This window comes from Pelobates fuscus, chromosome 5 (genome assembly GCF_036172605.1).
Source record: "Pelobates fuscus isolate aPelFus1 chromosome 5, aPelFus1.pri, whole genome shotgun sequence".
NCBI classification, from domain to species: Eukaryota; Metazoa; Chordata; class Amphibia; order Anura; family Pelobatidae; genus Pelobates; species Pelobates fuscus.
Genome location: NC_086321.1, coordinates 180,721,641 through 180,740,184, shown reverse-complemented (window position 1 = coordinate 180,740,184; position 18,544 = coordinate 180,721,641). Strand labels below are relative to the sequence as shown.

Sequence of the window (18,544 nt, the reverse complement as noted above, 5' to 3'; positions counted from 1 at the left end):
GCAGTCACACAGTCACACATACACACACACACAATAACAGGCAGACAGTTACACACACACACACACAGTCACACAGACAATCACAGATAGTCTCACACACACACACACACAGTCAAAGACAGTCACAATCACAGTTACACACAGCACACACTCTCTCACTTACAGTAAGCTTGGGCTGGAGGAGGAGTGGATTCAGTCCCTACTGTGCTGTAGTTAGGGAAGCAGGGACTCCTTCCTGCTTCCCCTCTGTGTGCAACAGTATGAGGCTGCATTTAGCTCCACCCCCACACCCTGCTTTGCTCCGCCCTATGGCCATTTTTACTCCGCCCCCAAATCTCCGTGCAGCCAGCTGGTCTCCTGCTCCCAGTCCCAGCCCCTGCGTGTGAGCTGTGTCGGCTGCCCGGCGCCCCTGCTGCTATGGCACCTGGTGCAGCCACACAGCTCACAGAATAGCAAGCCTGGCCAGCCCTGGTGGCATCCCCCTGCCCGATGGCACCCGGTGCGGACTGTCCCCACACTCTCCCCTTAGTACGCCACTGCCTGCTTTCACTCCCATTACTGGGCGCCAGCAATGACTACAGTACACATCAACCCCAATATATAGTAAAAAACAAAGAAAAACAAGTTACCTGCTCTCGCTATATAAGTGCCAATAATAATAATAAATTGCTATTTTTGTTGTGAAACTATCTTAAAAAATGATGATGAACATCCTACTGACTTATACTTGAGAGTGCATTAAGTGCACTTAATGCATTAAGAAATGATAAGAAATGACAGGAGGACAGGGATCAGGATAGAATTTATGTAATGCATTAGGAAATATGCATGTTATCAGCAACTATAATGTTATCAGCAACTGTTAAAAAACTTTTAGAAAAACAACGCTTTGCGTACTGGTCGCATATACTATCGCAAAAAATAAATCTTCACATAATGGTCACACCACCATTTTTAAGGAAAGGAATTAGGCATAAAATCTGTGACTTTTATGCGGTGAAATACGGTATATGAATATAGATGTTTTTCTGCTCTTCTTTTTGTCCCTTTATTAGTCACTTCTCACTTGATCTGTGAATAGAACCATCATTCACTGGCTGTCCTTAGCCATCAATCATTTTTTTTTCCATCAATCATTATGGCGGAACTCTGAATCCCAGAGCAAAAAAACATGCTTGTCCATTGCGCTAGTAGTTTGCTTGGTTATATGTCCATTTGGTACTTCAGAGATACAGAATTTGGCTGAACCAACAATTAGCCCAAAAAATAACAATTTAAAATCAGGCCGAAACCAAATGCACAAGTCTGTTTATTATTACAATATTTATAATTAATTTTTAACAGATTTAGAATAATACCATGTACAAAGTAAAGCACATTCTAAATTGAAGATTTTGCATGAGTACTATTCTGTATATTTAAGTCACATTTCTGCAGTCAGATTTAATGTAGAATTGAATCTATATTACTTAATTTTCTTGCAATCTTTTTCAATAGGGTGATGTACCAGTTGTTGCTGTTTTGGGTTCTGGTGGTGGTCTTCGTGCTATGATTGGTTTCTTGGGCGTCCTTTCAGAACTGGCTAATGATGATATTCTTGACACAGTTACATACATTTGTGGTACTTCTGGATCTACATGGTATGCAATAACTATGCTATTTTTTAAAATATTGTGTTCTAAATTTTAAATTATTTTAAGGTATGTTATTATAAAGCAAATATTCATTTAAAATAGCTAGTGCAGGAACAAAAGAAGCATTGTATGGGCGATATAACTGGGTGATATAACAGCATGGCAGTCAGGTCCCACCCCATGAAATTCCTTCTTAAAGGAGACTAGGCATGTGCAAAATCTGCCCATTATTTTACATGCCTAACTGCTCTTAAGAGAGCTTCCCCAAACAGCTGCCAATCAGGAGGAAGGGGCGCTGCAAAAGTGAATTGTATTACAGAATTAAGGAGTCACCGATGTATTTATTTATTAATTTGACATACACATAAGGGACCATTTGCCTTAAGTGCTACATATGCTGATGTTTTCTATTCTCTGCTATGTTTCAGAGAGAAGATATAAAAAATTGTTTAGTTTTAAATAACCATTGGCATATTTTCTGCATCTCGAGTGTCCCTATAAAAATTTCTTTCAAGTAGGTCTGAAAAATGATTTCATATTTCTATACCACATGTTAAATCTACACCCGAGGCAGTAAAGAATATGAAAATGATAGATATATTAATTTAAGCAAGATGATCATTGAAATTTTAGCTACAATTATAGTAAATGTGACTAAACAAAAAAAGAAAAAGAAATATTTAATTGCAGAGATTTATCATAACAAAAACAAGTGCTATTTTGGGGAAAAGTGCTAAAGAAAGATCAATCACCATGGAAACTAATAAAATGTCATTCAACATTTCGTTTTTGGCACTTAAATTATTTAAGCTAAAAATGCCTGTGATATTAAAAACAAACAAAAGGGGCACTCTCACCCGCATATGGAATGTTGTATTGGTTATAGTGCCAGGGTCCCTTACATTTACTAACAATTTGACTCTTAACCAGGTAAGTTGGGTGCCTGCAATAATTTCTGACTGCCTATGATATGTTTATACTTCCTCGTTAGGATAACAGCCTTGGATGGTATTCATTGGCTGAAAGCAATCAGCTGACACACTCAGCCATTGAATATTGCTCAAAATTGGTATGTACTGATACGCTAATGTGCTAGCATGACCTTCCTCTTTAGCATAGCAAGGCAGATCAGAAAATATGTGGGTGCCCAACAGAGCCAGGTAAGATTCAAACTGTAGTATCTCACCTTAGAGCATTCTGAAGGACTGTGTTCGATCAATTAGGGAATGACTTGAAAATGATAATCAACATCCTGAAATATCCAAACAAAAGACAGTGTTTCAGTCTAATAGAAGATCTGTAGAGTAGCTTACCTACTTCTACTATGAAATCTTTAGCAGGTACTAGAGACCTTTCCAAACAAAATTGCTGTTAAATGCATTAGCTAAAACGTGCGCACTTCTGCAACAAAGGTTTTTACATTTCTTTTTTATTTCCATAATTTTTTAAATAAATGTTCTATTTAAAAAAAAATACATGATGTGAAGAGATAAAAAAAGATAATTTCCAGACAAGCAGACAAATTGTAAAACATGTTTCATGCACTTTTCTTCTTTTCAGGTGTATGTCATCACTTTATGACAATGACAATTGGTCAAATTGTATTGGGGAGATGGAAGGCAAAATCTGTAAAACATTCGAGAAGGAGTATGATTTACAGAAATCATGGGAGAAGCTGAAACAAACAAAGGAAAATGATACTGCATCACTAACTTCTTTTTGGGCCCATGTAATCATTCAAATGATGACTAAGGATGTGAGTACTGTATGCATTTTAATTAATCCTTTCTCTGCTAAATTTGGCATAGCAGGAACTCATGATTATGCATTTTCTTTTTTATACTTGTAATACTAATTCCTGAAATATTGTCTTTTTCCACTCTACTCTTTTAGGTTAATGAAAAGAAGCTTTCTGATTACTGTGGTGCCTGTGAAATTGGGTCAAATCCATATCCAGTATACGCTGCAGTGGAAAAAACAAATGTGAATAATGGCATTAAACATGAACCAGGTAGGTCCCGATAAATATTAGTATTACCTATTTCCATAGCTTCTGTAAGTAATGAACCATTGCAATTTCAGAAACCTGGTTTGAGTTTACTCCACACACATCTGGATTTCCTGCATATAAAGAATATGTGGACACAAAGTTACTAGGGAGCAAATTTGAACAAGGCAAGGTATCAAAGAGCCAACCTGAGAGAGAAGTTTGTTTTCTGCAAGGTAAGTTAAAATGTTGACAAATGTAACTCATATGACATATTACAAAAAGTAATAATACATATATTAATAATTTTTAACTTAAGAATCAATATGACCAGATGCACGAGCAAGGTGCTCCCTGAGCTAGTCTGCCCAGATTATGTTGGCTTTGTCCCTAGAATGGAGGCGAAGGATACACTATACATGCTCTCATTGTGATGCATGTGGTTCAGAGTTTCGGGCTCCGAATCCTTCTCCTCTCTACCGGTGTGGAGAAGGTGTTTGACTGGGTGGGTTGGACGTTTATGCTGGTGACTCTATGGGCAATGGGTTTTGGACCTCATATACTAGCCTGGATTTCCTCCCTTTCCATGGTGCCTGGTGCCTGGCTGTTAATTAATGGTGTCCTTTCAAATTTGAAATGGTACGAGACAGGGGTGCCCCTTATCCCCCCTCCTGTTTGCCCTCTCTATAGCCTTTTCTACCGGTGGTCAGATGGGATGGTGTCATTAATGGCTCTTGAGAACATAAAGTTGCTGCCTACGCAGGTGATTTTCTTTTTTTATGAAGAGGCCTACAGTGTCTATTTCAAATTTACTTGTGAAGTTCCGAGAATATGGTCATCTTTCAAACTTGAAACTCAGCAGAGATATATCCGATGCCCACCAGTCACCTTCACACTCATAGATTATTTACGCACCCAATATCCCTTTAAATGGTGTCAAGTATCTCATATATTTAAAAATATGTGGCTCACGAAAGATCTGAATTCTGTCTATCAGGACAATTTTTTACCCATTCTCTGAACGTTGCATTTCGACGTTTCCTGGTTTGGTAGGATAAATGCTCAGCAAATAAACCTTTTGCTAAGACTTCTGTTTCTCTTCCAAACCATCCCAATCTTATTACTAAAACCCTTTTCCCAGTCGATTAATTTAGCCCTTACAAAATTTGTCTGGAAATTAGGACCCTCCAGGGTCAACAGATCACAACTATCTCTCCCCAAAAAGTTAGTTGGAGTCAGGCTACTGTTTATTCATCGGTACTACCGTGTGACTTATCTTTTGTGACTCCTAGACAGGCACAGTAAAATTTCACAGAAGCTCTGGATCGATCTGGAGAAGTCCCAGGTATGTTGGAGACTTCTTTCCCAACTCTGGTTTACTAACCCCCTGGGTGACAAGCTCATACAAGACCATCCTTTCCTGAGTACTACTATGGATATTGACTAGACAATTGTCGCAACTTACAATGCTTCAGTCCACTCTCTTATAATCCTGAAGTGACTGGAGGCCTTACGTCCTAAGGGCTGACGGGATTTGGGGAATCAGACTGGCTGTTTTTGAAACAATTGTGTAAAAATTCAGCTCCAGGACTTTGTTCCGGATGATGTTCCAACGGGTTTACACCGATTTCGCTACCAGCAAATACAACACTTTTACACGTCTCTCCATGCAATGCATCTAATTCACCATGAAATTACCTCCTTCAGACTGTTATGCGCTGATAGGGATTTCTATTCTTTACTCGACGTTACTTACAGCCACACAGAAGGCACCACCAAAATACATGGCTAGATGGGAACAGAACACCGGTACTACACTAAATGAATGACAATGGGAAAAAAAAATCCACATTTTAGTGCACCAAGGCACTATCAGTAGCAAGCTACAAAAATGTAATTATAAACTGATCACCTATTGATACAGGCCCCCCTGCTCGACTGAACCGTATGCATACAGATATTTCTGCCACCTGCTGGAGATGTGAGAAGGAAGTAGGAACTTACCTGCATGTTTGGTGGTCATGCTCAAAAATAGTACCTTTCCATCAACAAATACATAAGCTATTTACATAATCAGCAGCAACGTCTCAACCTGCTAAGTGGTCTTTGTCAAGCTGATTTTTATGAAGTGTTGACTTTTAAATGTAGCTTTACAGCTGTGTGTAATGTTGCTTGAATGAAGGAATGTATTTATATATAATTTGGGCTTTTGACTGCAGGGGTATGTTTGCATTTAGTGCTGGCATTTGATTGCTGGTAATTGAGTGCTGATGTATGCACATATACACATTCACTGCCACATACAGTATCTCACAAAAGTGAGTATACCCCTCAATGTAAATATTTTATTATATCTTTTCATGTGACAACATTGAAGAAATTACACTCTGCTACAATGTAAAGTAGTAAGTGAACAGCCTGTATAACAGTGTAAATTTGCTGTCCCCTCAAAATAACTCAACATACAGCCATTAATGTCTAAACTATTGGCAACAAAAGTGAGTACACCCCTAAGTGGAAATATGCACATTGGGCCCAAAGTGTCAATATTTTGTGTGGCCACCATTATTTTACAACACTGCTTCACATGTTGCCACTGGAGTCCACTTCCACTCTTCCATGCAGGGCCATCTATAATATGAATAGGACCCTGGGAAAATAATTTTGTTGGGTCCTCTGGGCCCTGCGACCCTCCCAATCCCCGCTCCCCCCAATTACGCACAACCCCCAATCACACTGACACACTGACACATACACAAACAGACAGACATATTAAAACATTCACAGATACATACTGACACACACATACACTGACACACAAATATATACTGGCAGACATATTGACACACATTCAGACATACTGACACACACAAACAGACACGCATACATACACACACAGACACATACACTGACAGATATACTGACACACACACACACACACACACACACACACACACACATACACTGACAGATATCCTCACACACAGAGACACATACACTGACAGATGTATTGACACACACACAGACATGCTGACACACACAGGCATACTGACATACACACAGACACACTGACACACACACAGGCATACTGATACACACAGACAGACATACTGACAAACACACACATACATACACACACACAGACACAGACACATACACTGACAGATATACTGACACACACAAAGACACATACACTGACAGAAATACTGACACACACACACACACATACACTGACAGACATATTGACAGACACACAGACATGCTGACACACACACAGGCACACTCATATACACACAGACACATTGACACACAGACAGACATACTGACACACACACAGACACACTGACACACACACAGGCATACTGATACACACAGACAGACATACTGACAAACACACACATACATACACACACACAGACACAGACACATACACTGACAGATATACTGACACACACAAAGACACATACACTGACAGAAATACTGACACACACACACACACATACACTGACAGACATATTGACAGACACACAGACATGCTGACACACACACAGGCACACTCATATACACACAGACACATTGACACACAGACAGACATACTGACACACACACAGACATACTGACACACACACACACACATACTGACAAACACACACACATACTGACACACACACAGACATAATGGCACACACACACACACAGACACTGACAGATATTTGACACACACACACACACACAGACATACTAACACACACAGGCATATGGCCGGGTCCAAGGGAGGCTGCGCATATCGCAGGGTCCATGGGGCAGCTTCTCTGGGGCCCCCCAGGAGCAACTGGGCCTGGGGCAGCTGCCCCGTTTGCCCCACTCTAAAGACGGCCCTGCGTCCATGACAACATCACGGAGCTGGTGGATGTTAGAGACCTTGCGCTCCCCACCTTCCGTTTATGGATGCCCAACAAATGCTCAGTAGGGTTAAGGTCTGGTGACATGCTTGGCCAGTTCATCACCTTTACCTTCAGCTTCTTTAGCAAGGCAGTGTTTATCTTGGAGGTGTTTTGGGGTCATTGTCATGTTGGAATACGGCCCTGCGGCCCAGTCCCCGAAGGGTGGGGATTATGCTCTGCTTCAAGATGTCAAAGTACATGTTGACATTCATGGTTCCCTCAATGAACTGTAGCTTTCCAGTGTCGGCAGCACTCATGCAGACACAGACCATGACACTCCTACCAAAATGCTCGACTGTAGGCAAGACACACTTTTCTTTGTACTCCTCACATGGTTGCCACCACACATGCTTGAGACCATCTGAACCAAATAAGTTTATTGTGGTCTCATCGGACCAAGTCTTTGCCATGAGATGCCATGTTCAACTTCCAATTATCAGTGTGTGAGAGCGATAACACCAAATTTAACACAACTGCTCCCCATTCACACCTGAGACCTTGTAACACTAACGAGTCACATGACACCAGGGAGGGAAAATGGCTAATTGGGCCCAATTTGGACATTTCCACTTAGGGGTGTACTCACTTTTGTTGCCAACGGTTTAGACATTAATAGACATAATGAGTTATTTTGAGGGGACAGAAAGTTTACACTGTTATACAGGCTGTACACTTACTACTTTACATTGTAGCAGAGTGCAATTTCTTCATTGTTGTCACATAAAAAGATATTACAAAGGGGGGCGGAGCCTAACCGTTGTGCTGGACAGACGTGCTAAAAATCAGCTCCTGACAAACCCAACATAATAAGGGGCATAAACCCAGAAATTCAGCAAGTTCACCCACCAGAAGGCACAAGCGGTATAGGGGGAACCCGGGGGCACCAGAAGACATTAAAAACGACATACATACTGCCCGGGAACCCGCAACAAGCAAACGAGGCCTGTCTGTGGCCGAGCCGAGGAGAGGCGGCCGCTCTCCTGGACGGTAAAACCATGAACAGATCCCTCGGTGCACGGGCCTCCTACCCCCCCTCAGGGACCAGCGGGGGTTAACCCGGTCTACACAGGGTGACTGGAGCAATCAGCCAAGACCATACCTTGCACCCAAACGAGAAACAGCCCGCACGAGGCGCACCTAAGATGGCGGCTGACAACACAGCACCCAAAAGCAAGCTGCCGATACAGAGCCCACAGCAAGACACCTTGCAGCGTTTGTAGGTGATTTTTAACCGCTTCTGGGACAAACTTCAAGAGCGGCACCGAGCACCCATACCCGACCTGCATGACCTACTAACAACAGGTAAGAGGAGTCGCAGGCAGCGGGAGGTGAGGGGAAAACCCCAGGGCGCAAAATCACAACACTCACCCACCCACACCCTACCTGACCCACATGGGAAGCAGGCCACAGAAGAGACCACCCGGAAGAATCTCCCGCACACACAGAGGCATAAGCGGCCCAAGAGACTGCAGACTAACAGACCCTCCACCAGAAGTGCTGCACCCCACCGACTAGAGACACTCGCTCTCCTCCCTCTATGCGACTCGCTATTCTCCCTCTATGCGACCTCGGACCCAGCTCCAGCAAGAATCCGCCAACGGCAACGACCCTTTATGCACCGCATGCAAGCTCCCATGACCTCGAGAGGTCGGGCATTGGATAAACTGTTTCAGGGACTAACGTTCGTAAGCTGCAGCCCAGAGATGCCACTCTTAATAAGCAGCATTTCCCCTTGTCCACTGCACAACTCTACTTTAGCATGTATACCTATAGTACACCTAACCTATGCTGTAGCTTCTAGCAGATAAGCAAGAAATCCCCATGTTCAGCAATAAGCTCTAGGGCAGCCTAGTCAAACGGATTATCAATCCTGTTACTAGTATTGTTATCAGTACTTCTCTATGCCACATTTTTGTTATGGCTTCAGATTAGTTGCGCGTTAGTTTTATCACTATATGTCGAAACCCACATAATCCACTCACCTATGACATGCATAAGGCCCTACATAGCCTAGCATTACTCTTGATAATCGCATAATTGATCTGCACCTGCCACTGAGCCTAAGCAACCTATAGTGAAGCCTGATTATTTTGAGTTTATTCAGCTTTCAGATGCCATAGCCTAGTACTAGCCTGTTTTTCAATAATCTGCAACTGAATAATCGCCCGACGTAACCTTACTATTCTTAACATAAAATGAGGCTAGCAAATATTTAGAGATGATATGCACTGCATTGTATTACTCCCGACTTGTATGAAACTTTATTGTCTCCCGTCTTACATTCTGTACCCTCAAACTTTTATGCCTCAATAAAAAATAGAATTACAAAAAAAAGAAATTACAAAATGTGACGAACCAAATCTTGTCACAGGCTCCTGGAGGAGCCTGCAAGCCAGTCTCAAGCCCCAGGATTATGGGCCATGCAAAAGACACTGAAAAAAACTTGGTTTGTGCAATTTGGCTTATATTGTTCGTGAACCGAACAGCCGCACAACTCATAGACCACCCGGGTGCTTGTTAAGCCCAATTGATACTTTGTAGCAATTTCCACCGCAGTGTTCTAACTGTTCGTCTGGGTTGCCGCATTTCATATGAATGACCACAAGGTGGCGGCCATCTTGTTCCCGCAATCGCAGGAAGCGGTGTTTGGGCATAAATCATGGGCAGACACAGAAACTCCCGAACACCGCTATACTTCCATTTTCACCTGCGTTCTGTTCTGCACTCACCTGCACTCACTTCCTCCCAGTATTGCTGATACTACAGGGACTTTCTTGTGCATTTAAAGAGCCAAATTGACCGATTGGCCATCTGTGGAGCAATACCCAGCTTGTGGGCCCAAGTGTTGTACCTGCTGAACCTGCGGTATTTACACCACTGGCTGCTAAGCAGGTTGGGAGGGAGCTGCTGGGATCACTGTGCACTGGTTGCCAAGTTCCCTCACGTACCCTGTGATGATGCTTTACCTCATACTCTGCATTATTAAAGATCTGGATGGACTTTGGCAATCCGTTAAGAGACTGATCCTAGCAGCATACCACTGGACACTGGAATGTGTGTTATGCAAATGTAAGTATGCACATGTTAAAGGAATGTTAAAAACTATAGTTTGAGTGGGGGCAGAACACATTTCTACTCCAGGCGCCATGTAGCCTAGGTAAGCCTCTTACTACAATTGCAAGAATTAGTTACATAGATAGTAAAGATTGCAGTGCAAAATGTATAATGCCACCATATTAAGGCCTCATTGACTTAAATTATTACATTATTTAAGGTTAAAATGGAATTGACTTTTTGATCATGCTAAATTTACCTTTTTAGGAATCTGGGGCAGTGCACTTGGAAGTGAAAAAGTAATATTCGATTTCATCAAAGGTACTGTACAAATAGATCTTAACTGTCTTGATAGGGTATAAAAGTAAATAACTATTAATTGAAATCTAGCATAGCAACACATTTAAGTAAAAGGGTCCTGCTTAAACAAGTTAGTACTGTTAAGCACTTGTGTTTATGCAAAACAGATAATTCACTGACAAGAAACAATGGTTATTTTTTCAACATTTATGGCTTGAAGTATTAACCCTTTAAGGACTGAGCCAAATGTACATGTTTTGACCTAAATAAAACGTAAACAAAACTTGGAATGTGACTATATGTCTGTTCAGCCGTAATTCTCCTCTTTCATATTAAGTGCACCCAGACTTATTATATATAATTTTATTCAGGAGGGCTTTCATTTAACATCAAATATTTAGCTATGAAACATAATTTAATATGAATAAAATATAAAAAAATGTGAGAAATTAAGAAATGTTGCTTTTTTTTTTTTTAGTTCTGCATGATATTTTAACTGTGAATGTCATAATACTGTTTGGTTTTACTGCAATAAAATACACATATTTGTAATCAGCGATGGCTCACGTGTAAAACAGTACCCACTATGTACTAGTTATATGACAAATGGTATGCCATCATGGGGGGTAATTCTCATTCCTGGGCTACCATACGGTCTCAAAGGCAACGTAACCAGTCTGACGAATTTCAATGTGGAAAAACGGAAACACAAGCCTAATATTTGACTCTGTAACTTTTGAAAACACCATAAAACCTGTACATGAGAGGTACTCTTATACACAGGAGACTTTGCTGAACACAAATATTAGTGTTTCAAACCCGTAAATCGTACCACAACAATTATATTGTTAGTGTAAGTGTAGTTTGTGTGTGAAAAACGCAAAAAACATCACTTTCTCTGATGATACCATCGTTGTAATACATTTTACTGTTTTGAAACACTAATATTTGTGTTCAGCGAAGTCTCCCGAGTAAAACAGTATCCCCCATGTACAGGTTTTATGGTATCTTGGAAGTTACAGGGTTAAATATAGTGCTAGCAAATTAAATTCTCTGGACTTTCTGCCTGGGTTATCAGGCAGGTCCCGCAAATTGTAATTAATAATACGTAGAATTAAAATAAGAAAGTAAGAAATATACCCACTATAGGGAGGACAAAGGCAAAGGTTTGCAAGGACTGGACTGCAGTTCTGAATAAGTGCTCTCTGGATCTCATGTTGATAACAATCCAAGATGTTAAGGATGACCTGGTAGACATCAGAAGGAAGATCCAGACAGTGGAGAATGAATATGCATTACTGCTTGACACACAAGAAGGGAATAACATCACACTGAAATTGAGTGAGGAACTCCTTAAATACAAAAACCAGTTGATTAAGTTCAAACGGCAGAAAATGGAGAGGGTCCACCAGGACTATCAAGAGTCCGCAGTGTACAGATGGTTGTCAGGCGAGTACAGGGGGAGACCGAGGAGGTATCGCAAAAGGATTACCAAACCGAATGTTCCGACTATTGATGTAACGTCTGGGGAGTCCGCCTCAGAGGGTGAAGGGAACCAGGCGGGCCCATCGGCCCATTTTTTAGACGAGACAATGCATCAAGATACAACCAGGTTACCGACCACGATGACAAGGAGCATGCACAGGCTAGGAAAAGAACCTTCACCAGGCGAGGACAGAAAGGACGAGTCCACTGGTCCAAAGGGCAAACCTCCGAGGCGCAATTAATCCCCATTTTCAACTTATCAAAACGGGCACTAACCCCGACCGAAATCGACATCCTGAGTAAAGGCCTTTCTTTCATACCCACTACCCCCCCTAATCACTTTCAATGGGAGGTCGAACTTTTTAAGTTTGGTCGGAGTTTAAGACTTAAAGAATTTTTCAGTAACACCAAATCACAAATTTCTTCTAACAGCGCAACATCTTATAGATTCAAACCCACTAGTGTGTTTGATCCACCCACAACTCAGGTGGCCATCAAGTCTTTTTAAAGAACAGTGAGGCAAGATACGAACTCTATTTTACAGAGCCACCAGCCTAAACACTACAACCTGTCTAAAGAAAATTTGGCCCTGATTAAGAATTTGGCTTCAGATCCGACCATAGTGATACGCCCGGCAGATAAGGGGGGAGGTATTGTCGTTTTGAACTATGAGGAATATGCTGAGGAAATCAGATCACAATTGAATGATACAAAAACCTATAAGAAATTGGACCAGGACCCCACCAGTTCAATAGCCAGAAAAATTGAAGAATCTCTTTCCTTTGGACTCCAAGCAGGACATATAGACTTGGATTTATACCATTTTTTACAAAAGAAACATCCTAAGTCTCCTATAATATACACACTTCCCAAAGTCCATAAAAGCCTGACTCAACCTCCGGGACGACCCATTGTCTCTGCAGTACAGGGGCTGCTAGAACCAATAGCCAAATACCTGGATTTCTTATTTAAGGGCCCCGTGACGGCACTAGCAACATGTATTAAGGATACCCCAGATCTTCTACAACGATTGAAGCAGGTGGGAACTTTCCAAGGGGTTCTGATTACCATGGATGTCGGTTGCCTGTACACCATCATCCCACACGATGATGGTGTACAGGCAATGCGGGATCTCCTCACACAGTCACCAAATTATCATGGTCCAACTATTGAATACGTTTTGGAATTGTTGGATATAGCGTTGCAGAATAATTATTTTCGTTTTGAGACCTCATGGTACTTGCAGATAGCAGGGACCTCTATGGGGGCGGCCATGGCCCCCATGTATGCGAATGCATACATGTACCAATATGAGTTGAAATATATTTTGCAACAATATGAAGATAAAGTCATCAGATATTTCAGATTTATCGATGACATCCTCATTCTATGGAACGGCACATTGGAGGAAGCGGCCCAATTCACGAAAGGCCTTAATGAGTTACCTACTCCAGTCAAAATGACCAGTCATATAGATGAACATAGTGTTCAGTTCCTTGACATTGAGATCATGGTCATTGACCATAAGCTAGAGTATAAACTCTTTACTAAACCAACCGACCGTAATACTATCTTACATTACGGGAGCTTCCACCCCAGGCATCTGAAAATGTCACTACCGTTCTCCCAGTTTCTGAGAGTGTTACGCAACAATTCCCAAGCAAATCAATGTGACCTCCAACTTGAAATCATGTACAAGAAATTTCAAACAAGAGGATATCCCCGTCCTGTACTTGAAGAGGCTCTTAAGAAAGCCAGAAGTACCCATACTGTTCCTGCAACACGTGCTGACAAATTGACTAACTCTAGACCTATTTTTCCAATGCTTTTCAACACCGCTAGCACGGAACTAACCACATCGGTCCGGCGTAACTGGAATATCATTACACTGGATCCATCCCTTCCCAAGAGCCTACGTCAGAGACCACTGTTTTGCTTTCGAAGAAACAGGAATTTAAGGGACATGTTAGTGAACACAGACCCTACACACTGCTACAAGCCAACATTTAAAGATTCCAAAAACACGGGATGTGTAAGGTGTTTGGGGTGTGTCACCTGTGTACACATTATCCCTGCCAAAACCTTTAGTCATCCACACACGGGACAGAATTTTCGAATCCAACATCGGATTCATTGTCGGAGTGACTTTGTAATCTATAAACTGACTTGCCCGTGTGGCTTGAACTATGTCGGCAAGACAGAGACGGCACTCTGTGAAAGAATCAGGGGCCACAGATCGAGTATCCGACTTGCCTATCGTGATGGCAAGTCGGACAAACCTGTGGCCCGACATTTTTTGGAACTATCACATCCCCTGGCTTCACTCAGGTGTGTGGCCATTGACCACGTACCGACCCCTCTTCGGGGGGGAGATCGGGGCAAACTCCTGTTACAGAGAGAAACGTACTGGATAACACGGTTGGACACTATTTCGCCCAGGGGCCTGAACGAAAAATGTTCTTTCACTATGTTCCTATAATTCCCTAGTACGAGGTTGATCACAGTACAAAGCATCACAGTGGTATCTGAGGTATAGGGATGGACATTCTATCTCTATTGTACGTAGTTCAAATAATAATCTAGTACTGCTTTTTACTATATTTTATTCTTTATTTAATATAAAGAGGATTTTTTAGTCATTATAAAAACAATTTTTTTGTTACTTACATATCCATGGGGGTAGAGCGGGAACTAGGGATTATGCAAATTGTTCCACATATATATATCATTACCAGGCCTATTACATATTGGTCATCTGCTCATGTTTATTATACTCACTAGGTACTTATATAGTTTTTTACTTTATAGAACTTTCCTTATAAACAATAGCACCTTATTACATCTCTCACTTGTTGCACCTTTGTTATATGATTAACACCTTCTACCTTTAATAAATTTTTTGTACACAGATAGAGCATCATACACTTAGATATACATTTTTGCCTCACTAGCAGGCTAGTGCAACTATTTTAGATACACTCATTATAATCTAGTTTACACTTCACAAGATAGGCTGATAGTCCGCCTTTCATTAGTAAAAATCACATAGACTTTACGAGATCGCAGATCACTTCAAGTGTATATTCCACACATCATAGTATTCACGTGTTAAAGGAAACAATGACCAGGCCGTTCACTTAAGATATTATATGACATAATACTTTATTGGTTTGTACATATGCCATACATATATTTTGTCTAGCATTCCCTGGATACCACTGATTATCTGTCACTGCCTGTATTCCCCTGTTTCCCCTCCTTCTCCTGACTGTTTACGGTCCGGTTGCCACGGCAACACATTTTTGCACCGAAGGGCTTAGGAGGATTGACTCATGCCGCTGTCCGTAAGTAAAGGGTTTGACCACAGTGACGTTGGCGTCCCTGGTTGCCCGGTAACGACAGTCGGCGAATCAGATACCTCGGATCTGGTCATGTGGCCGGGAACCCGGAAGTGTAGTGTGCTGATACGGCAGGCAGCTGTGGTCCGTCTGATGGCGGGAATGGAGGTGAAACACCTGAATATGTAAGTTTACTAATTTAGATTCTCCCTATATAAGCTTGCTTGTTTCATTGTTTAAGTTGTCCTGATGAAAGCTCCATGAGGAGCTGAAACGTTGACGTCCTGAACTGAATAAAAGAATACTTGTATCACTGAGAATTCCTGGAGTGCCGGTATTTTTTGGATATTTATGTGTATATATATATATATATATATATATATATATATATATATATTATTATTATTATTTATATATAGATATATATATTGATATACATATTGATATAGTATCAATCTATATGAATTAATATCAAAATAGAGTTAGAATGAAATTACACATATATTTGTATATGTTTTAATTATTTATTTTTTATTTATATATTTATTTTATATTAGATATATATATATATATATATATAAAATCCGAGTGCCCCGCACTCAATTTAACCGGTCTTGTAAGGTGCCTCGGTGCAACAGCTCCAGCCACTCTATATATTCCCGAAAGAGTGCACTCAAAGGACTTGAATAGATTTTCAAATAAATACTTTATTAAAGTATTAAAATGCAAGAAAAATACGGATCGACGTTTCAGTCCCAACGGTCTTGATAAAAGTCCGTTGGGACTGAAACGTCGATCCGTATTTTTCTTGCATTTTAATACTTTAATAAAGTATTTATTTGAAAATCTATTCAAGTCCTTTGAGTGCACTCTTTCGGGAATATATATATATATATATATATATAATTATTTATATATATATATATATTAATATATATAAATAATTATATATATATAATATAAAATAAATATATAAATAAAAAATAAATAATTAAAACATATACAAATATATGTGTAATTTCATTTTAACTGTATTTTGATATTAATTCATATATATTGATATCAAATTGATACTATATCAATATGTATATCACTGTATATATCTATATATATAAATAAAAATTATAAAAAAAAATAATAATAATAATAATATATATATATATTTAGAACAGGGGAGAAGAGTCAACACTAAATAACACACAAAATGGCAGCAACCCAAAAAAGGGAATCCCTCAAGACCCTTTAAAAACAAGATAAAAAGATCCTCCTTTGCATCTTTTTATATATATAAATATATATATTAATATTAAAATACACTTAGACAATGTATGTGTATGTATGTGTAAGTGTATTTATATATATGATCTAAGTATATATTATTTTATTTTACCCCTTAAGGACTAGACTGTTTTGAGATGTTGTACATTTGCGACCAGGCCTCTTTTTACACTTTTGTAGTGTTTGTGTTTAGCTGTAATTTTCCGCTCTCTCATTTACTGTTCCCATACAAATTATATATTGTTTATTTCAGGACAAAAGGGGCTTTCTTTACATACCATTATTTATATAATCTCATGTAATTTAATTTAAAAAAAATATGATGAAAGATTGAAAAAAATACATGTTTTTTGACTTTTACTTGAAAAATCTTTTGCTCATCTCCAAAAGCGAATGAAAAAAACTGCTGAATAGATTCAAAATTTTGTCCTGAGTTTAAAAATACCCAGTGTTTACATGCTTTTTTTTTGCAAGTTATAGGACTATAGGTACAAGTAGGATATTGCAGTTTCAAAACATACATTTTTAAAATGTATCAATAGTGACTTTGTAACACTATTATCTGTCATAAATCTCTGAATAACACCCCACATGTACATATTTTTCTTTAAAGTAGACAACCCAGGGTATTCAATATGGGGTATGTACAGTCCTTTTTAATAGCCACTTAGTTGAAAACACTGGCCAAAGGTAGCGTTCATATTTGTTTGTGTGTGAAAAAAGTAAAAAACTAAATTGAGCGCTAATTTTGGCCAGTGTTTGTGACTAAGTGGCTACTAAAAAAGACTGGACATACCCCATTTGCAATACTTTGTGTTGTCTTCTTTTGCAAATGGTATGCCATCATGTAGGTAATTCTCATTCCTGGGCTACCATACGCTCTCAAAGGCAACGTAACCAACCTGGCCTTTTTCAAGGTAAAAATATTTGACCCTGTAACTTTCAGAAACGCTATAAAACCTGTACATGGGGGGTACTGTTAGACTCGGGAGACTTTGCTAAACACAAATATTAGTATTTCAAAACAGGAAAACGTATCACAGCAAAAAAAGTCACTTTCACTGACAATATCATCGCTGTGATAGGTTTTACTGTTTTGAATCACTAATATTTGTGTTCAGCGAAGTCTCCGGAGTAAAACAGTACCCCCCATGTACAGGTTTTTAGGGTGTCATAGAAAGTTACAGGGTAAAATATAGTGCTAGCAAATTAAATTCTCTGGACTTTTGGCCTGGGTTGGCAGGCAGGTTCCTCAAATTGCAATCAATAAAATTACTTAATTATGTAAAAATATTACATAAATATGCACGTAGAATTAAAATATACAGTTGCAAGAAAAAGTATGTGAACCCTTTGGAATGATATGGATTTCTGCACAAATTGGTCATAAAATGTGATTTGATCATCATCTAAGTCACAACAATAGACAATCACAGGCTGCTTAAACTAATAACACACAAAGAATTAAATGTTGCCATGTTTTTATTGAACACACCATGTAAACATTCACAGTGCAGGTGGAAA

The 18,544-nt window shown here is 39.8% G+C and overlaps 1 protein-coding gene across 1 annotated transcript in view; it reads left to right on the top strand.

Annotated features, from left to right (window-relative positions):
• The window catches only part of LOC134612074 (cytosolic phospholipase A2 gamma-like), a 57,315-nt gene that overhangs the window by 24,771 nt on the left and 14,000 nt on the right, over positions 1-18,544 (top strand). Inside the window, exons 2-6 of the mRNA XM_063456454.1 lie at positions 1,498-1,640; positions 3,195-3,390; positions 3,528-3,645; positions 3,717-3,857; positions 10,887-10,940. Coding sequence (XP_063312524.1) covers positions 1,498-1,640; positions 3,195-3,390; positions 3,528-3,645; positions 3,717-3,857; positions 10,887-10,940 — 652 coding nt within the window. The remainder of the gene's footprint in view (positions 1-1,497; positions 1,641-3,194; positions 3,391-3,527; positions 3,646-3,716; positions 3,858-10,886; positions 10,941-18,544) is intronic.